Source organism: Hypanus sabinus, chromosome 1, assembly GCF_030144855.1.
Source record: "Hypanus sabinus isolate sHypSab1 chromosome 1, sHypSab1.hap1, whole genome shotgun sequence".
NCBI classification, from domain to species: domain Eukaryota; kingdom Metazoa; phylum Chordata; class Chondrichthyes; order Myliobatiformes; family Dasyatidae; genus Hypanus; species Hypanus sabinus.
This window is the reverse complement of record NC_082706.1, coordinates 134,478,961-134,501,670: the sequence shown is the minus strand read 5'-3', so window position 1 is coordinate 134,501,670 and position 22,710 is coordinate 134,478,961. Positions and strand designations below refer to the sequence as shown.

The following is a 22,710-nucleotide window of genomic DNA, read 5'->3' as shown; positions in this document are numbered from 1 at the left end:
ACAAGATTTTCACTGTATTTCAGAGCATACTGCAATGATAAACCATTTCCAATTCTCAATGAAACACTGCTGCTATCTCTCCGTGCATGATTCTGTGGAGGACATTCAGCCGGCGGTGAATGTACATGCACTCTCAGAGGGTTCATGCACCCTCTGCCTTATCGATCTTAGCGTTACAAGTTTTAGGTTAGGGAGGTGTTCTCAGAGTAGCCTGGGCCAGTAACTGGAGCACTTTTGCACTGACATTAATGCCAGCCTTCTCAAAATAAGCCCTGCCCACAAGGTGGGTCACCCATCTAGTTTCACCTAGAATCATAGGTCTACAGCAATCATAAGCACATTAACCCGCCTTCAATATCTGCAGCCACATCGACCACTGCCAGCTGAAGCTCATTCATCATTCTTCTAACGTGGCTGTAATTAGTTGAAATTACTTTAAATTCCACTTAAATGACTTCAAATTCAGTTCGTTGTGCTATCCTTGGTAGATACACCCTGGGGCCACACTCAAATGAAATTACAGGCCAGACTGCTCTTCCAACAAGAGCAATTACTTAAGCATATTTTTAGTTGAAAGTTGGTTTAACTCAGTTACTCCAGGAACCCATTACTGTGCTTCTGTCAATAATTGATTATGATCAGTGATCCCTTCCACTTTGCTGGTTCAGGGGACACTTTACACCCGGGGTACAGTAAGGAGTTTGGGTGTAACCTCAGCTCTTTATGACTTTTAGTGTTTCCAATGCATTTGGTGTATCTCGGTTGTGACTCTTCCCAATGGACTGAACTGGTCTAACCACATTGATTCCACTACCAAAAAAATTCCCAATGTCTCTAATTCCTCAGGAGGCTAAAAGAGATTTCTCATGCCCTCATCAATTCTCAGCAATTTTTATTCATTCACCATCTTAACTGATCCATTATGGCTGGTTATTGCAACTGCTCTGCACGTGTCTGCAAGAGTTGTGGACACACACATCATGGGAAACAATCTCCCTTACATGGACTGTCTAGACATTTTGATTTCAGCATAATCAAAGACCTCACCCACCCAAGATATTCTCTCTTCATCCCTTGCCATCAGGCAGAAGATACAAAAGCCTGGAAGTATATACCACCAGGCTCAAAGGCAGTCTCTTCCTCACTGTTTTAAGGCTATTTTATGATTCCTTAGTGCAATAAAATGAACTCTTAACCTCATAATCTACCTCATTATCACGTTGCACTTTAATGTTTACCTGCACTGTACTTTCTCTGTAGTTGTTAACTTCATTCTGAATTCTGTTATTCCATTATCTCGTGCTATCTTAATGAACTGTATAATGATATGATGTGTATGAACAGCATGCAAGACAAGCTTTTCACTGTATCTTAATGCCAGTGAAAAATAATAGAGCAATTCCAGTTCCACACTGGATGTACCCAATCCCTGTTCCCCTTTCTGCAACGGGGACTCAAGGGATATATTGTAGGATCCGTGGTGCTGAGATCAAAGATTAATCATGGTCTTATGAATGGCAGAGCAGACTTGAGGGGCTGAATGGCCAATTCCTATTCTTTATGCCCTACATGTTCTTGGAGCTTCTCTCTGCTTTAGTCCAGATAGTATTCCAATCTTAGACTGGTCCACTACTGATTAATTTTGACATCCATCAAAGCATAAAACATAGAAAAATAGAGCACAGGAACAAGCCATTCTGCCCACAATGTCTGTGCTGAACATGATGCCAAATTAATTTAATCCCTGACACAAGAGATTCTGTAGACAATGGAAATCTCAATCATAATGCACAAAATGCTGGCGGAACTCAGCAGGTCAGGCAGCATCTATAGAGGGTCTTGCCCCAAAATGCCTACTGTTTACTTCCTTCCATAGATGCTGCCTTAACTGCTGAGATCCCCCAATGTTCTGTATGTGTAAATTAATTCTTCTACCTGCACGATTCATATCCCTAAGTTCCCTGCATGTTTATGCTCCTCTCTAAAAGTCTCTTAAAATTTGTTGCTGCATCCCTTGCTACAACTACAGAACTTACCACTTTCAGTTAAAAAAAAGCCTCATATATCTCCCTGATATTGTTTTTTTTGCACAAAACGTATCTGCTTTACTTCACTTCAATTGTGTTAATGACCTCTTCCAAATACTTCATCAGTGAAGTATTACAGTCTTTACACATCTTCTTTCTCCATGGTCAGTATACATAATTATCCACTCTGCACACCCACTGGTGGATCCCTCATCGTTATTACTTAACTTATAGTTACTTGTCCTAAAGTTTAACCTTATGTTGATGTTAATTACCAAGTAATGTTGATTGAAGATGGCAATGAAGAGGCATACAGGAGCAAGGTGGACTGGCTGGCTGAGTAATGTGCAACAATATTCTTGCACTGAAATCAGCAAGACCAGGGAATAGCTTGTGATCTTCAGAAGGGGGAAGTCAGGACAGGACACACCACACATCACTGAGAGATCTTCAGTGGAAATAGTGAGCAGCTTCAGGTTCCTGGGCAACAACATCTCAGAGGATCTATCCTGGGCCCAGCACACAGATGAAATCACGAAGAAGGCACAGCAGCAGTTATACATCATTGAGAGCTAGGAGATTTGGTATGTCACCAAAGACCCCAGCAAATTTCTACAGATATTCTGTGGACAGCATTGTGATTGGTTGCAACATCACCTGGTATGAAGGCTTCAATGTAAAGGTTTGAAAGAGGCTGCAGAGATTGTTGACACCGCCAGGTCCTTCATGGATGTGACCCACCCCACCTCTGAGGATCTCTTCAAAAGGTGGTGCCTCATGAAGATGGCATTCATTGCTCTTTTCTCATTACTACCCAGGAGGAGGCAGAGACTAGGAACAGCTTCTTCCTCTCTACCATCAGATTTCTAACCGGTCCATGAATCTATGCATATTACCTCATTATTCCCCTTTCACATTATTTATTTACTAATTTTGTTGAGCACGGTGCTGCCATCAGATAATAATAAATTTCATGATATACAGTATATTAGTTACGATAAACCTGACTCTGTCCTTTGACAACGTGCTGAGTTCAAGTGAGTGATAGAAGTCAACTGAACATTATTACTACAAATAAACCTTGAGATCAGAGCAGGGTGCAAAGTTCATCATCTACTGCTCTGTTTAAGAGAATTTTATAACATAGAGGGACTTCTAAATGTAAGTACATGGTTCCCTAAAGGTGGCAGAAAGGGTGGCGAAGAAGGCTTTTAGTATACTGATCTTCATCAGTACGGCATGGGGTATCAAAGTTAGAATAATACGTTGCAGTTATACAAGACATTGGTCACATCACCGTTGAAATATGTAACTTTATGTAATATTGCCATAGGGAAAATGGGCGTAAGACTGAAAAGAGCGCAGAGGAAATTTAAGAGAATGTCACCAGGACTCAAGGGACTGTGTTACCAAGAGAGCTTGAGCTGTTTGGCCCTTTATTCATCAGAGTTTTGGAGACTGAGGGGTAAACTAGAGAACATAGGTTCAGGGTGAGAGGGGAGAGATCTAATAGAAAACCTCGAGCCACTACAGGGAGTGTTCAGTGTATGGAACAAGCTGCCACAGGAAGTGGATGAGGCAAGTACAGGATTCAAGATTCAAGATTGTTTAATGTCATTTCTGGTACACAATTTAAAGAATGAAATAATTGTTACTCTGGCTCTGATGCAGCACAAAAAATAACACAATAAGATAAAGAATTCAATAATAATATAAAAACACAATAAATACTTAGAAATGCATAAGATAATTTATATTCATAGATTGATTGTACGTATATAAAGCAGTCAGTATGCACCAGTTAAGCTGAAGTACCTGATTCCATGCTCTTTGACTCTATCAGGTCAACCAAGCAATCTTATTAATTTAGATGCCACTTCTGCAGGAATTACCCGATCACCCAGTGCTGCTTTCACCAATGCATCATACCATTGTTGGCTCTGCCTGAGGTTTACACAGGGTAACCTTAAGTGGTTATAAGCTTCAATACCTTGATGCTATTGTAAGAATCCTTAAACATCTTTTCATATTGTATCAGAAGCTAACTGAAACAACCATTAAATATTGTCACTGTATTTGTATTTCCAATCCACACTCGACTCTTTTGACTAGCTTCTTCCCAGCAGAGCTAGTCTGTTCACACATTCAGCAATACACACAAAATGCTACAGGAACCCAGCAGGTCAGGCAGCATTCATTGAGGAAAATGAACAGTAGATAATTTGAGCTGAGCTAATTTGTCAGGGTTCAGGGCAATCAGATTTAGTCAGGACTCTGATCCTCATGATAGGTCTCGGCCTGACTGACCTGCTGAATTCATAGAAACATAGAAAACCTACAGCGCAATACAGGCCCTTCAACCCACAATGCTGTGCTGGACATGTATTTACTTTAGAAATTTATCTAGGGTTACCCATAGTCCTCTATTTTTCTAAGCTCCATGTACCTATTCAGGAGCCTCTTAAAAGACCCTATTGTATCTGCCTTCACCACAGTCGCCGGCAGCCCATTCCATGCATTCACTACTCCACATAAAAAACTTACCCCTGACATCTCCTCTGTACTTACTTCCAAGCATCTTAAAACAAAATTCCTTCTGCATTTTGTGTGTGTTGCTCAAGATTTACAGCATCTGCAGAATTTCCTGTGTCTCTGTTCACACTCCCAGCCACTGCAATTGGCTGTGTTGCATTTGCCCATTACAGAGAAAGCAACACTGTAGTTATCCTAATCTTCTCACATCTCACCATGGTACATTCTTGATTTGAATTTGCTTCTTGTTAATGGCTCCTAGCTTTTCCATGATAAAATAATGCGTGGCTGCATCAATATTCAAAGTGATATCTTAGGGATCATTAATCTTTAATTATGAAATTGTTGTGTATATTTGTCACCAGTGGTATATATAATGAGTCAAATAGGTTCAGTGTTATGCATGAACCAAGAAACTGTCTCTCACTTGTAAGAGCATGTGCTGATATAATAAATTCTCCAGCAAATAAAGTAATGGTTGGCTGTATACAGCAGGACATAGATGGCAATCGGACATGGACCAATAAGCGGCCATTTGCATTCACACCACAGAAGAGCCAAGCACTAAACATCTCTATAAAAGGAAAGAGACAAACCACTGATCATTTCCTTTCCATGTCACAGTTAGGAGAGGGAATGGGAAGTGTCAGATACTAGAGAGTACCCCAGTGGCTGTACCCCTTGACAATAAGTACTCCTGTTTGGGGACTGTTGGGGGGACAACCTACCTGGGGGAAGTAACAGTGGCCGTGCCTCCGGCACAGAGTCCGGCCCTGTAGCTCAGAAGGGTATGGAAAGGAAAAGGAAGGCAGTAGTAATAGGGGACTTGATAGTTAGGGGGTCAGATAGGCGATTCTGTGGATGCACAGGAGACCCGGATGGTAGTTTGCCTCCCTGGTGCCAGGGTCCGGGATGTTTCTGATAGCGTCCAAGATATCCTGAAGTGGGAGGGTGAGGAGCCGGAGGTCATGGTACATATAGGTACCAATGACATAGGTAGGAAAAGGGAAGAGGTCCTGAAAGGAGAATATAGGGAGTTAGGAAGGGAGTTGAGAAGAAGGACCGCAAAGGTAATAATCTTGGGATTACTGTCTGTGCCACGCAACAGTGAGAGTAGGAATGGAATGAGGTGGAGGATAAATGTGTGGCTGAGGGATTGGAGCAGGCGGCAGGGATTCAAGTTTCTGGATCATTGGGATCTCTTTTGAGGCAGGTGTGACTTGTACAAGAAGGATGAGTTGCACTTGAATCCTAGGAGGACCAATATCCTGGTGGGGAGATTTGCGAAGGCTACTGGGGAGACTTTAGATTAGAGTGGTTGCGGGGTGCGAATCAAATTGAAGAGACTAGGAGAGAGGAGGTTAATTCACCAATAGAGAAAGCTAGTAGACAGTGTGTGAGGGAGGATAGGCAGGTGACAGAGAAGGGGAATGCTCAGACCAAAGATGTAGGGGAGAAGGAAGAAAAAGATAATAAAGTTGTTTGCACCGTTAGGAATAAACAGAGAATAAGAGGTGGAGAGTTTCTTAAATGCATCTATTTTAATGCTAGGAGAATTGTAAGAAAGGTGGATGAGCTTAGAGCATGGATTGATACCTGGAAATATGATGGTGTAGCTATTAGTGAAACATGGTTGCAGGAGGGGTGTGATAGGCAGCTAAATATTCCTGGTTTTCGTTGCTTCAGGTGTGATAGATTCGGAGGGGCAAGAGAGGGAGGTGTTGCATTGCTTGTCTGAGAAAATATTACAGCTGTGCTTTGGCAGGATAGATTAGAGGGCTCATCTAGGGGGCCTATTTGGGTGGAATTGAGGAATAGGAAAGGTGTAGTAACACTTATAGGGGTGTATTATAGACCACCTAATGGGGAGCGAGAATTGGAGGAACAAATTTGTAGGGAGATAGCAGATATTTTTAGTAAGGACAAGGTTGTGATTGTGGGAGATTTTAATTTTCCACACATAGACTGGGAAGCCCATACTGTAAAAGGGCTGGATGGTTTGGAGTTTGTAAAACGTGTGTAGGATAGTTTTTGCAGCAATACGTAGAAGTACCAACTACAGAAGGGGTAGTGTTGGATCTCCTGTTAGGAAATGAAATAGGTCAGGTGATGGAGGTATGTGTTGGGGAGCACTTCGGGTCCAGTAAACACAATGCCATTAATTTCAATATAATTATGGAGAAGGATAGGACTGGACCCAGGGTTGAGATTTTTGATTGGAGAAAGGCTAACGTTGAGGAGATGCGAAAGGATTTAGAAGCAGCAGTGGATTGGAACAATTTGTTTTATGGGAAGGATGTAATAGAGAAATGGAGGTCATTTAAAGGTGAAATTTTGAGGGTACAGGATCTTTATCTTCCTGTTAGGTTAAAAGGAAAGGTTAAAAGTTTGAGAGAGCCATGGTTTTCAAGGAATATTGAAAACTTGGTTCGGAAAAAGAGGGAGATCTACAATAAATTTAGGCAGCATGGAGTAAATGAGGTGCTTGAGGAAAATAAAGAATGTAAAAAGAATCTTAAGAAAGAAATTAGAAAAGCTAAAAGAAGATATGAGGTTGCTTTGGCAAGTAAAGTGAAAATAAATCCAAAGGGTTTCTACAGTTATATTAATAGCAAAAGGATAGTGAGGGATAAAATTGGTCCCTTAGAGAATCAGAGTGGACAGCTATGTGCGGAGCCAAAAGAGATGCGTCAGATTTTGAACAATTTCTTTTCTTCGGAATTCACTCAGGAGAAGGATATTGAATTGTGTAAGGTAAGAGAAACAAGTAGGGAAGTTATAGAAATTATGATGATTAAACAAGAGGAAGTACTGGCACTTTTAAAGAATATAAAAGAGGATAAATCTCTGGGTTCTGACAGGATATTCCTTAGGACCTTGAGGGAAGTTAGTGTAGAAATAGCAGGGGCTCTGACAGAAATATTTCAAATGTCATTAGAGACAGGGATGGTGCTGGAGGATTGGCGTATTGCTCATGTGGCTCCATTGTTTAAAAAGGGTTCTAAGAGTAAACCTAGTAATTATCAGCCTGTAAGTTTGACGTTAGTGGTAGGTAAATTAATGGAAAGTATTCCTAGAGATGGAATATATAATTATCTGGATAGACAGGGTCTGAATAGGAACAGCAACATGGATTTGTGTGTGGAAGGTCATGTTTGACAAATCTTATTGAATTTTTTGAAGAGGTTACTAGGGAAGTTGATGAGGGTAAAGCAGTGGATGTTGTCTATATGGACTTCAGTAAGGCCTTTGACAAGGTTCCACATGGAAGGTTAGTTAGGAAGGTTCAATCGTTAGGTATTAATATTGAAGTAGTTAAATGGATTCAACAGTGGCTGGATGGGAGATGCCAAAGAGTAGTGGTGGATAACTGTTTGTCAGGTTGGAGGCCAGTGACTAGTGGTGTGCCTCAGGGATTTGCACTGGGTTTAATGTTGTTTGTCATATACATTAATGATCTGGATGATGGGGTGGTAAATTGGATTAGTAAGTATGCAGATGATACTAAGATAGGTGGCATTGTGGGTAATGAAGTACGTTTTCAAAGCTTGCAGAGAGATTTAGGCCAGTTAAAAGAGAGGGCTGAAAGATGGCAGATGGAGTTTAATACTGATAAGTGTGTGGTGCTACATTTTGGTAGGACTTATCAAACTTGGACATACATGGTAAATAGTAAGGCATTGAGGAATGCAGTAGAACAGAGTGATCTAGGAATAATGGTGCATAGTTCCCTGAAGGTGGAATCTCATGTGGAAAGGATGGTGAAGAAAGCTTTTGGTATGCTGGCCTTTATAAATCAGAGCATTAAGTATAAGAGTTGGGATGTAATGTTAAAATTGTACAAGGCATTAGTGAGGCCAAATTTGGAGTATTGTGTACAGTTCTGGTCACCGAATTATAGGAAAGATGTCAACAAATCAGAGAGAGTACAGAGGAGATTTACTAGAATGTTATTTGGGTTTCTGCACCTAAGTTACAGAGAAAGGTTGGACAAGTTAGGTCTTTATTCTTTGGAGCATGGAAGGTTCAGGAGGGACTTGATAGAGGTATTTAAAATTATGAGGGGGATAGATAGAGTTGATGTGGATAGGCTTTTTCCGTTGAGAGTAGGGGAGATTCAAACAAGAGGACATGAGTTGAGAGGTAAGGGGCAAAAGTTTAGGGGTAACACGAGGGGGAAGTTCTTTACTCAGAGAGGAGTAGCTGTGTGGAACGAGCTTCCAGTAGAAGTGGCAGAGGCAGGTTCAATTTTGTCATTTAAAAAAAAATTGGATAGGTACATGGACAGGAAAGGAATGGAGGGTTATGGGCTGAGTGCAGGTAGGTGGGACTAGGTGAGAGTAATCGTTCCAAGATGGCCTGTTTCCATGCTGTAATTGTTATATGGTTATATGAATCTACCTCCTGGAACATCCTACCCAGCATTACTGTCAGAACGTCATCAGCAGAAGGAATACAACAGTTCATTAAGATGGTTTGTTGTGCTTTCAATAAACTGAAATAGATGAAAGAAAGGTGGAGGGCTATGTTGAAAGGGAAGGTTAGGTTGATCATGGTGTAGGTTAAAAGGTGGGCACAGTTTTATGGGCTGAAGGGCCTGTACTGTACTGTATAGTTCAATGTTCTATGAAACAGTTATATGGTCTGGAACTAGCATTTCTTCCTCAAACCTTTTCATTGAGGAATTCCTGTGCATATTTGTGCCTGATGCACCATGATGCATATCTCACTCTTGCTGCTGTGTAAATGTTTAAAGGGCTTCACTGTAGATCAAATGGAGATAATCTGCTTGGCTTAATTGCAATCAGATATGAACTTCTGTTAATTCTTAGCTCAGAAGCTGAGTCAGATTGCATCATCAGATTATTTTCTTTATTGACAGGTTTATAATATATTCCTGATATTTCAAGTTGCATTAAAGCCATATTGAACAACACGCAAAATGAGGCTGCCCCTATAAGCCCTAACTCCTGACTGATGGTCATTCCACTATCAACAGCAAGACCTAGCCCCAAAGATCCTTAGACAGCAGGTTAAGCCAAAGCCCCAGCGGCAATGACAAACAGAATAGTGAAAATAATTGGTAAAAACCTGTGATATTCACAAATAATCAAAAATAAAATAAAACTGTTAAAAATTAATCCCACTATTAAAAATTTAAACATGGTTAAAATTTAAAAAAATACATTTTTGAAAATAATTAAAATACCTTAAAAAAACTGTTAATGATTTAATCCAAATCAATTAATTCAAAAAAGATGCAAGTTTGTGGGAAATTTGCATATTCCTCTTGATTAGAATGAATAGAATTACTGCATCTGTAACTGGTCCAGCCTGCCATGGGCTTAGTCAGAATATTTCCCACATCAGCTGCACCCTCTATCACCCTGTCACATTCATTTAGATCCATGCTCCACCTTCCAATCAGGTCCCACCATTTGCAGCCCTTCATCACCTTCACCTATCACCTCCCAGCCTATTTTGCTATTTCTACCCTCTCCTTCTCCCCCTCACCTGGATCCACTAATGGCTGCGAGCTCGCGCTCCACCACTTCCCCTCATCTCTTTATACAAGCTATCCTGTCTCCATCTTTCAGTCTAGATGAAGGATGTCAACCTGAAATATTGATTGTTCATTTCATTCCATGGAGGCTACTCAACCCACTGAGTTACAGAGTTATATGGCACAGAAATAAGCCCTCCAGTTCTAACTGCTCCATCTCAACCATGATGCCCCATTCAAATTAATCCCAGTTGCCACATTTGGCCCATAACATTTTACATTTGAAGGCGGGGTACAAGGTTAATGGCAGGATTGTTAGCAGTGTGGAGGAGCAGAGGGATCTTGAGATCAAAGTTGCCATGCAAGTTGATAGGATCATTAAGAAGATGTATATGATGTGTTGGCCTTCATTACTGAGGGGATTAAGTGCAAGAGCACAAGGTAATCTTGCAGCTCTATAAAACTGCACTTGGATTATTGTGTTAGTTCTGATCACTTTATCATAGGAAGGAGTGGAAGAATTAGAGAGGGTGAAGAGGACCTTTACCAGGATGCTGCCTGGATTAGAGAACATGTCTTATAGGGAAAGATTGAGTGAGCTGGAGCCTTTCTCTTTGACGTGAAGGTGGATGAGAGGTGACTTGACACAGATGTATAAGATTTTAAGAAACATAGGTTGAGTGACCAATGAACACTTTATTTCCCAGGAGGCAATGGCATTCATTTAAGTGGAGGAGAGTTCAGAGGAGATATCAGAAGTAGTTTTTTACACAGAGTTTTATGTGCCTGGAATGTACTTCTGGGAATAGTGGTAGAGCTGATGCATTAGGGACATCTAAGAGACTCTTAGATAGGTACATGGATGAAGAAAAAAAGGAAGGTTATGGGCTATATAGGAAGGAAGAGTTAGATTGATTTGGGAAGACAGCATCCAAAATATTATGGGTTGAAGGGTCGATTTTGTGTTGTACTGTTTAATCTTCTATGTAAACTTTACCAAATCACATACCTGTTGAATTGGCTTCTAAAGCTTACTACTGTAGCTGCCTTGACCGCTTTCTCTGGCCGCTCATTTTACAGAGGTACAATACTTAGTGTAAAAAAAAAGACCCTCAATTTCTTATTCAGTCTTTCCACTCTCACCTTAAAACTATGCCCTCTAGTTCCTGATTCCCCAAACCTGGGAAAAAGATTAAGCGCATTCATTTTATCTATGCTCTGTTGTTCATTCAGCACCGTATATGTTGCTCCAGATTCCAGCATCTGTGGTCTCTTGTTTCTCCAGAATATCTCCTGTTGGAAAACTGTAGGAAGTTCGGTCATAGGTGCCGGATTTTGTGAGGAGTGAAAAGTGGCAATGCAGTCACAGTGACAGCAGCAGGCACATTCACACAAGTGATTGTCCAACTGACACTGGGAATAAGATGGTGAGTTATTGCAACAAACTTTAAACACAAGAGAATGCAGATGCTGGAATCTGGAGGAATAAACTATTTCCTGCTGGAACTCAGTGGGTCAGGCAGCATCAATGGAGGATGTTGGGTGTGTGGCCTGGCTATACAACAACGCTATTAGTAAAAGCACTGGATATGGGAGCTAAGTTTCATGGTTCTTTACTAGCAGAATCCGAATGTTAATACACACGTAGAGATCAATATGCACCTAATAACGCATGCTCAATTTGCACCTAATAGCGCATTCAATGACGTGTAGTCCCTTATTATACTGTAGGCTATACGGTACAGAGGGGATTTAACAGATGATGTTTCAGGCCAAGACCTTAATCAGGACTGAAAGTGATGGTGAAAAAACCAGGAAAAGAAGTTGGGGGTAGGGGAGGAGTATAAGCTGGCAGGAGATAGGTTAGGCCATGTGACAGGGAAGATGGAGCATTGGCTGAGGCAAGATAAAGTAAGAAGTATGGAGGATATGGAGGGAAGAGAAAAGGGTCGAAGAAGAAGAAGAAATCTAATTTGAGAGGAAAGTGAACCATAGAATAATGCGAAGGAGGAGGGGAACCAGAGGGAGGTGAGGGAAGTGTAGGGGTGAGAGGGTAACCAGAATGGGGAACTGATAGAGAGAAGGGGGGGGGGGAATAACTCCTGGAAGATAGAAAGATTGAAGCTCATGCCTTCAGGTTGGAGGCAATGTGAGGTGCTGCTTCTCCAAACTGAGTTTGGCATCATTGTGGTAGTAGAGGAGGCCATGGACTGACATGACAGTATATGAATTGAATCTGGAGGGTTGAGGAAGTGGTCAACATTTTGGGTAAAAACGCAGCAGCAGGACTTGAATTTGGCTTCATTGTTCATTAACCAAAGTGCTTTCCATTCATAAAGCAGGAAATTGTCAGAGTCTGTGGGCTGTAGGGAGGCTCATTGACCCAGCCAGTGGAGCTGCTGGCCCCTATGCTCAGAGACCCAGATTCAATCCTAACCTGTGGTGCCATCTGCATGTTCTCCCTTTGACCATGTGGGGTGCTCAATTTTACTTCCCCATCCCATCGGACAACCACTGTAAGTTGCATCTAATGTGTAGGTGAGTCGTAGTATCGGGGTGGTGGGTGGAAGTCGGGAGGAGAAGTTGATGGGAATGTGAGGAGAATTAAAATGCAATAGTGTAGGGTTAGTGAAAGTGGGCTGTTGGTGAAAGGACATAGCCAGTGAGTTAAAGAAACTGTCTGTGCTCTATAACTCTACAACTTGCATGAATAAAAAAGGTTCAAAGTCAAAGTCAATGTTAAGTTTAGTGTCACACGCACAAGTAAGTGCACGCATAGGTGCAATGAAAAATTCACTTGCAGTAACACTGCAGGCATATAGCATCAGATAAAAAGCATTCATGCGGTTTCGAGAGACAATGTTCTTGCTCTGCAGGCATCTTGGTCGGCACGCACAGAATGAGCTGAAGAGCCAGTTTCTGTACTGTATGACTCGATTACTCCCTCAATGACTCCACTTCCATGGATTTGAGTACACATTTACTGTGCTGTCACTAGTACAAAGCAGCAAATCACTCCACACTTCTCCTTTCTCAGGGAGACCGGAAAAATCCCACGGCATCATTCCATGGATATGCAGTCATGTTCTCCCTAACGACTTGAAGCAGGAGGCTGTTCTGCACCACAGTACCACCTTTCTGCCCTTGATTCACTCAATATCTAAAATGCTTTCAAACTCCGCCTTAAATATACAGTACACAGGAACTGAGCCTCACACTTCAGGAAGAAAAATTCCAAAGATTAACCATCATCTCGGTGAAAGAACAACTTTTCTCATCTCTGCCCTAAACATCCCATCCCTTTATTTTGAGATAGTGACAGCTGATTCTGTATACCCTAGAAAAGGGGAATATCAACTTTGCATTTCCCTGTCATGCCCTACAACAATGTTAAATGTTTCACTGAGATCATGTCTTGCTCTTCTAAATTCAGGAGTGTAAAAGCCTCATCGATTTAAAACATAATCTCTCCTCAAATGACAAACCTGCTATCTGAGAAATCAAAAGCAACATACACAAAGTGCTGGATGTACTCAGCAGCATCTGTGGAGAGAAATTGTCGATGTTTTGGGCCAAGACCTATCTTTGAGACTGGAAAGGAAGGGAACAGAAGCCAAGGTAAGAAGGTGAGGTTGTAGGGGGCAGGAAGCAATAGTGAGACCAGTTGAGGGGGAAGATGGGCAGGTGGAAGAGGGGTAAATGAGAGGCTGGGAGAGGATTGGTGAAAGAGGTAAAAGGGCTGAAGAACAAGGAATCTGATAGGGGAAGATGATAGACCATGGAATAAAGGAAAGGAGGTGAAGACCAGAGGGATGTGATGGGGAGATCATGAGGGAAGGTGGGTAAGAGAAGGGATAAGAGGGCCACCAGAATGAAAATGGAATTCCACTTGTATAATTAATTCTTAAATCCTAAATACCCCAGTCTTACTTTCTCCCTCAAACACTTAGTATATAATTTTAAATTGCCCCTTAAAATCTATATGGTTAGTTGCAAAGCTCTTTGAGACATCCTATCATTATTAAAGCTGGGATCACAAGACTTTCTCTCCTTAAAGAATTTCTTGAAATCACTTACGACTCTCCATCGCCAGCACTGTAATGTTGTGTTCCTCATTGGTCTCCCTGTCCAGTGATTTAGCAATGGTAATAACTCCTGTGTTAGCATCAATGTTAAAGTATCTTTCCAAGTCTGTGTTGCGATCTATGGAATACCTAGATGAAAAAAAAGTCAAGAAAGGATTATTAGTCTTGGATCATATATGTGTTTCAGTTTATTCAAAGCCCTTTGGCTTTCTTTGTTGGATATCTAAACAGCATGCAGTAATTCCATCCATGGAGAGGTATCTACGATTGGGTTTTGGGTGCAGACTGGGTTGCCAACTTTTGTTGGAGGTGCCATCAAATGATCTTTATGGAGAGTGAATTGGCCACATATAATTACTCCTTAGGTCCTTAGTCCGAGCAATAAGCCTTGTTGGATCAGGTTATAAGGGAGAAGTAGAAGGGAATATATTTGGATTGTAATCTGAAGAGTGGTGATATTATAATATCCTGCTGAAATCATTTTTGGAGTGGAGGGCAAAGGAGTAATTATTGGAATGAATTTGAAGCTAAAGGGATAATGCATCTGGTCAGGACTATACAACCACTGATTGTTACATAAACTCATAGAACATAGAACAGCACTCGATGGGCTGAATGGGCTAATTCTGCTCCTATGTCATACGGTCTTAGAGCACAGGAACAAGCCCTTCAGTACATGATGTTGTGATAAACATGATACCAAATTAGACTCGTCTCTTCTACTTGCACATAATCCCATAACCAACCCCCATTCCCTTAGATTCCTGTATTTACTTAAAACCCCCTTTAATGTCACTATCACATCTCCTTAAATTAACATCACTAGTAGTGCATGCCATCACTCTCTGCATAAAAACCTTACCCAGCACAACTCATTTTAACTTTCCCCCTTTCACTTTAAAGCTATGCCCTCTAGTTTTCAACATTTTGATCCTGGAGAAAAGGATCAGATCAGCTACCCTATATGTATAGTACCTTTCATAATTTTGTGAACATCAGATCTCCTTCAACCCCCGATACTCCAGGGAAAACAACTCAGGATTGACCAACCTCTCCTTTTTCTTGTACCCTCTAATCCAGGCAGCATCCTGTAAACTTCTTCTGTATCTCTGTGTCCTTTCCAAAGCATCTGATAATTTTATAAACTTGTATCTTATGCAAACATCCTTCAGAAAAATAATGATTTTGTTACCCCATAATAGGTTATTCCCTTTTTATGAACATCGTATCTATTTCCCCCAAGCATGGCTATCCTCTTGGCTGCGGTAATAAGTAAGACAGCTATTTGTTCTACATGGTGAATCTGTGTCTTTGTGTAATTAATCACACAATCACACACAAGCTGGGCGTGCAGTTACTGTTATTATTAACATTTTGTTTCGGTGTCTGCCACATAAAATTAGTTTTTCCTTTCACTTTTGTAGCGGTTTGCAGTTAGCGCCACTCTGAAATGGCCCAGTAAGCCATCCAGTTCAGGGGCCTGATTAGGAATGGGCAGTAAATTTCTAACCAGACAATGATGTCCAAATTTAATAAAAATAAAACTCTTGGTTACACAATTAGATTAGTATTGGCCACAGCTCAATTTCTCTTTTTTTCTCTGCCCCATCAGTTTTATAACTTATGGCTATAGTGGTTAATTTTCTTTATGTTTCCCCATTGATTTTTCTCTTGAAGTGGTACTCTGGTGGTAGAATTATTGAATCGTAGAGCATGGAAAGAGACCTTTCAGCCCATCGAGCATATGCCAACCTTCAACATCCTTTCGCATTATTGCCATTCAGATCAGCTACCACTTGCCTACACGAATGCTAATTTACAGTGGCCAATGAATCTACCAAGCCACATGTCTTTGGGATGTGGGAGGAAATTAGAGCACCTGAAAGAAATCTACATAATCACGAGAAGACACAGTAGTGATGAATATACAGGACACTTCTGGTCACCATGTTATAGGAAGGACATAACTGCACTGGAAAGGGTGCACAAGTGATACCCCAGAAAATTGACTGCATTGGACAAATGGAATGGGCAGATTTGTTTTCACTGGAGAAGAGAAAGCAGGAGGAGGAAGTGATTTAAATTTAAATTTACATCTACATTTATTTATTAATCACATGCTCATTGAAACATACAACAAAATGCAATTAACAGCCAACAAAATCTGAGGATGTGTTAGGGGCGTTCTGCAAGTGTTGCCACATATTCCAGCACCAATCACCACTGAGAGAGAGAGAGAGAGATAAAGTAGTAAGAATCTTTATTCCTTGGAAGGTGGTCTACAGAGGAAGTGGTTAAGGCAGATACATAAGCAACATTTAATATACTTTTAATATAAATTTAATATACTTGGACAGGTATATTAAAGAAAGGAAGAGTTTAGATGGATACAGGCCAAACATGGCAAGTGGGAATGGCTTAGTTGGGCATTTTGGTTGGCATAGAAAAGCTTACATTTTGATACTTCATGACCCTATAGCTCATGGTTGAGGTGTCCTACACAAGAGGGTGTTGGAATAAGGTGAGAAGGAGGAAGTTTAGAGGGGGTCTGGTGGTTTCTATTCATATAGACAGTGGATAGGATCTGCAAGGCATTGCCTGAAGGGGAGGAGGAGATAGATATTGCCTTAGTATTTAATGAGTATCTGGACAAGTACCCAAATTGCCAAGACTTAGAAGACTACAGACATAATGTAAATAAATGACAGCACTGAGGAGAATGCAAATACTGAAAATCTAGAAAAAACACACACACAAAATGCTGGAAGAACTCAGCACGTAAGGTAGCATCTATGGAGGGGAATTAACAGTCAACTTTTTGGGCTGAGACACTTCATCAGGACTGGAAAAGAAGGGGACGAGGTTGGAATAAAGAGGTGTGAGGAGGGGGAGGAGAACAAGCAGGCTGGTGATAGGTGAGACCAAGTGAGGAGGAAAGTGGGTGAGTGGGGGAGGGGTATGAAATAGGAGGATGTTTGAACAGGGGTGAGAGGAGGAAGTAAGAAGCTGGGAGGGGATAGATGAAGGAGGTAAAGGGGTGAAGATGAAGGAATCTATTAGGAGAGGACTGTAAACCATGGAATATACAACTAGATGACTCTAAGGAACTCTCTGCACTCCATGACAGAATCAAACACAGGTCCCAGGAGCCTTGGTATTGTAGCACTAATCACCACAGATCAGATGGTGAGTAAGACCCGATTTGTACAATTAATGAAAGCTGAACCAGCGCAGCTTTGTGGGCCAAAGGGCCTGTATTGTCCTGTAGGTTTTCTATGTTTCTATGAACCTGATTTAGGTGTCCAGGCAGTCATTGTTAGTATAATTTAGTTAGTTAGTATCAGTTAGTATAATGGTTCACATGGGCAATGGCTGGTGATGACTCAGGGAGCTGCCGTAGACATGCATTAACTGCTTTGTCAGCGGAGATGTCATTTAGCTTTGACCTCAATGGACCTCTCTCTGAGATGCTGTGTACCAAGCACTGATATTGCTAAAAGCAAAATTACAGAAATGCGGCGCAGGAGGAGACCACTTGCCCCTTCAAGCTTGCCCTGCTAATTATTTAATTAGATTTATTTAATGACCACATGTACAGTGAAATATGTCATTTATGGTAACATCCAACACAACTTGAGGATGTGCTGGGGGCACCATAGCATGCCTATAATGTTCAGCAGAACAGCACACATACAACAAGCAACAACAGCAAAACGAACCCCCTTCCAAGCCTCCCACCCAGACAGAGACAGGCCACCTCTGGGCCTCCAGCTTCCAAACTCTGGCCTCACATCAGCAAACATTGGGCCTCCTATTTCAGTTCTGCAATGTGATCATGACTGATCTATGCTGGCCTCAATGCTCTTCTGCGCCAGTTTCCCAGAGCATTCAAATCTCTAAACAGTTGAGGGTGCTTCTGTTTGTTAATATGATGTCCCCTTTCTCCATGCCGATGAGTGTGAAGGAGTCCATGTCCTCTAAGGATGTGTAGGGGTGTTCTTCCTCAGCATCTGGGCATGTGTCCCTCAGTCAACCTCACTAAAGTAGTGGTCAACCACTGGTATTTTCTGGTAGCTTGTTGTGCATTAACTGAATGGGATACTCCAGTAGGCAAAATAATTGGAGTATTCTGGGAACTTCTTGTGTGTGAATTGGATGGGAATTGTTCCCATGGCAACCACAGCATTGACCTGAGAGCTTGTTGTGCATACATCAGAGGGGATGGCCTAGTGAGAAATCCACTTGAGTATTTTGGGAACTTCCTGGGTGTGAACTGGATGGGGCTTGTTCCTTTGGCAACCATAGGGGTGTCCCAAAAGCTTGTTGTGCATACATCGGAGGGGATGGCCTAGTGAGCAACACATTGGATTATTCTGGGATCTTTCTATGCATTAACTGGAGGTGATATAGCCATGGACAATCATTGGTGTGTTCCGACATCTTGCTGTGCCTGGACTGGTAGGAATGCTCCACTCTCTGTGGAGAGCTTTGGGTTTACCTTTGCACCTTTGCAAATTTTTCAGGGAGGAATGAAAGCAAGGGGCCGATTCCTCCCTACCAGGAACTGTGCGCACATACCTTACTGGATTGTTTGACTTGTCTGGGTCATGAGCAGAGACAGTGCCAATGGCCGTGCCCACCCTCGCTGCTTCAGACACCGACATCTTGTATAGCAGTGAGCTGAACTCAGGAGGCTCGTCCACATCTTCAACCACGAGCTTCACTGTAGCCGTGTCAGTGAAGGGTCCCAGTGCCTCAAACTGTGAGTCGACATGTGTATTGGTGACCTCAATCTTCAGGCTGTAACTTGACTTTTTTTCAAAATCCAGTTCCTGTGAATGATTGGAAATTGTACATATGTTTATTTATTAACTCAGCATAGTGTGGGCTTTTTAAGAGAATGGCAGCTATCCAGGGACCGAGGCATATCTATCAGGTGCTGACGTGTAAATCCCATCACATAATTAAATGGCAGAAACATTCACAATGTGTTTGCAGTGTGTTTCTCTCCACATCCATCTTTGTTACACTTGCTCTTTGTGCTGATCTGACAACTCACCAAATGGATGAAGTTCCAAATGAATTATTTATTTGTGGTTTTAGACCAGGCCAATAGTTATTTAATTATTTTCATGTTTCCTAAAAGGAGGACTCTTTGCTTCATTAAATCTACCCCAGCTCTCAGAGTAATTCTATTAATCTCATTCGCCCATTTATTTCCCAGTAATATGTTTCCCCCTCCTTACCCTGCCCTCTCCATCCCCAAAGACTCACTCCTCTCCCATTCTCTGTCTTTCTCCCCTCTCTCCCCCTTCTCTTTCCCTCTTTCCATTTTTCCACTCCCTCTTCCTCCCCTCCCTCCTCCTTCCTTTCTCACTATTCCCCCTTTCGCTCTCCTCCTCCCTCTCATTCTCTCCTTCTCTCCATCTCTTTTTCCCTCTTCTCTCACCCTTTCCCCAATCTCCTTTCTCCTTCCTCTCCCCTTAACTTCTACCCCTCGCTCTCCCTCCCTCCCTCTCCCACCCAATGTCTCTTTCGCTAACTTTACCTTAACTTCCATCCTACTCACCTATACTAAAGGGCAATCAACATAGCCAACTAACTTTCTGACTGGCATGTACTTTGGGAGGAAGCAAGAGCACCTGGAAGGTTGGCAGTGTCAAAGGTCGGATAAGCAAAGTCCACTCAAACGCCAACATCAGAGGTCAGGATCAATTCCCATTCTCTGGAACTGCAAGGCAGCAGCCCTACGGTAGCCCAGACCTACAGTGCTGCCTTAATTTGTTATCTCTGCTTCGGCTGTTACTAGGAGGCTAATCCCTTCTGAGGTTTTGTATCAGGTCTGGAGGTCTTTTGACAGGGTGGATGTGGAAAGGGTGTTTCCTCTTTTGGGAGAATCTGGAAGCAAGAAGCCCACTGTTTAAAAATAAGAGCTGCAATTTGTCCTGTTCAAAGACTTTGAGGCTTTGGTACCGTCTTCCTTAAAGGGTCATGGAAGCAGTATTGAAATATTTTTTTAAAGATGCATGCATGCAGACTTTTTCCCTTCAGGTTGGGTGACACCAGAACTCGAGGCAATAGGTTTAGGGTGAAAGCTGAAATATTTAAGAGGATTCTGATGAGGACTTCTTCACTCAGAGGATTGTGTGAATGTGGAACAGCTGCCTAGAAAGTGGTAGATGTGAGTTCAATTGTAACTTTAAAGAGAACTTTGAATAGGTGCATGGATGAAAGAGATATGGAGGGCTATGGTCCAGGTGGAGATGGGTGGGACTAGGCAGAAAACCAGGCCAGCACAGATTGTCCCTCTCCCACTCCCACTCACCAGCATGGACTAGATTGGCTGAGGGGAAGATTTCTCTGCTGTTGTGCTCTATGACTCAATACCTCTAGACAAATACCTGAAAAATAAGGGGTTGGAAGGTTACTGGGGACAGAGGAAACATGGAGTTGAGGATACAGTTATATTATCCCTATTCGTACTGTGTGTTGGATCAGGTCTCTGGGGCCCAGTGACCAATCTTTGAATCTTTGAAATCATATGTATGCTCAGACTTATGGCCACTTCTCAAAGAGTCATTCAGCACAGAAGCAGGCTCTTCGACCCAATTCATTGATGCCAACCTTTTTCTACATCTCAACTAATCTCATGAAACCCCCGGTTTCCTTGGCTGCGTAAGCCTGGGGAAGTCAACCTCCAGCCCACCAAACTCGTGAGATTGAGGCGCTGTCCCACACCAAACCCCTTTTTGTGTGGATGCTGTGTAATTTGTTACCCTGTTGCAAATTAGAGTCATAAAATAACAGACCGTACACCATATATGATTAAAAGATTACGTTTATGAATCTTAATTTGACTAAAGGGTTCGTAAAGAAAAGAACAAAAAAAGAAAGGAGCCCATCTTAATGGAACAGTCAAATGTGCACAAGTGGGAGCACAATGTTTCTCCGTAGTCACCGATCCTCAATCGATCTTGGCCCTGGCTTCATATAATCATGATCCTGCTTCAGGTCAAATCCTATGACCTTTTCTCTCTTCATATCCTCTCATGCCAAAACCCCCAAGCCCAACCTTAGTGTACCTCACAAAAGAAACCTCCCCTTAATTCAACCATCCTAATTGAATGGTACACATTTCTCCTCATTTCCTATCTTCAACAGTAACCCAAACAACCTGAAAACAGAACAGACTGCTCTTACAGAACTACTAAATGAAATACATACAGCATAACAGTATAAATATGAACCAGGGCATTACATAATTGATCTGCGTTAGGATTACGATCATATAATTCCATACATTACCTGTTTAAGTGTTTGTCTGAATGCATCTGTCATGACTGAGTATCACTATGGACATTCTGCCACTGATATTGATATCAGGATTTAGTTATTAAGACCTCCGTCTTTGCATGAATATGAAGGAAGGAGCGGCAATTGGTCTATGGTCTTAGGAGGATGTTTGCCCCATTGTTGATATTGACACCTAGAAGCAGATTTTCAGAATTAAAGGCTCCCTGTGAAAGTTGGAAATGAGTAATTTCTTCTCAGAGAGAGTTTGTGAAACTTTAAAGAAGACTGTAAAGGTTCAGTCATTCGGGGCAAAATCAGACAGAATTTTGGTCATGAGTTTGGGGAATGAGGGACAATGAATTTGAGGCCAAGATCAGGGCAGTTGTGATCTTAGTAAAGGGCAGCATGAGTTTGTTGGGCTGAATGGTCTCTTCCTACTCCTTTTATTCCTTACGTTCAGATCTGGGAGCTCTCAGTCCCACCTGTGACAAGAGATTGAGGGATTAGCTTTATTTGTTATATATGCATTGCAACATACAGTAAAATGTGTTGTTTGTGACATTGACCAATGCAGTGCAAGGATATGCTGGGGGCAGCCCGCAAACCTTGCCATGCTCCCAATGCCAACAGAGCATGCCACAACTTACTACCTCGTACATCTTTGGAATGTGGGAAGAAACTGGAACACCTGGCAAATGCCTGTGTGGTCATGGGGAGAACAAATAAACCCCTTACAGACAGCACTGAAATTGAACCTGGGTCACTGGCACTGTAAATAAGCTTACACAAGCCGCTAAACAACTGTGCAATTCTCTCCTATCTGTTTGGGTCCAGAACAAAGAGGCAGAGAGGCAAAGGTATTGAGAGAAAAATGGACAGAGAAAGAAAGAAATGTAGATAAATGAACAGAGTGCAGGAGATAGTGAGAGCAAGATAGTTCAGGGAAATGCACAGAGATAAAAAGTGAGAGATCAAGGAAATGGACAAGGACAATTAACTTGAGTGTTAAATGCACATTATTATTTGTTAATTTACTAGTGGTAATATTACTTTGTGTGATATATATGTAAGTTTTAAGTAGGTACTGTGTTGTGCACTTTGGTCTACAGGAACATTGTTTTGTTTGGTAATATGCATGTGTACGGTTGAATTGTAATAAACTGACCTTGAGCTTGAGAATGATGAACAAAGAGAGATCAGGAAGTAATTCACTTATGGCACAAAACCAATGTCATCATAAGACACAAGTCACGTAAAGACACAAAACATT

At 41.8% G+C, this 22,710-nt stretch overlaps 1 protein-coding gene across 2 annotated transcripts in view; it reads right to left on the bottom strand.

Annotated features, from left to right (window-relative positions):
• Positions 1-22,710, bottom strand: part of cdh7a (cadherin 7a) — a 165,949-nt gene that overhangs the window by 27,514 nt on the left and 115,725 nt on the right. For both annotated transcript variants that reach the window (XM_059947507.1, XM_059947594.1), the window contains 2 exons: positions 18,726-18,979; positions 14,140-14,276 (listed from right to left, as the gene is read on the bottom strand). In XM_059947507.1, coding sequence (XP_059803490.1) covers positions 14,140-14,276; positions 18,726-18,979 — 391 coding nt within the window. The remainder of the gene's footprint in view (positions 1-14,139; positions 14,277-18,725; positions 18,980-22,710) is intronic.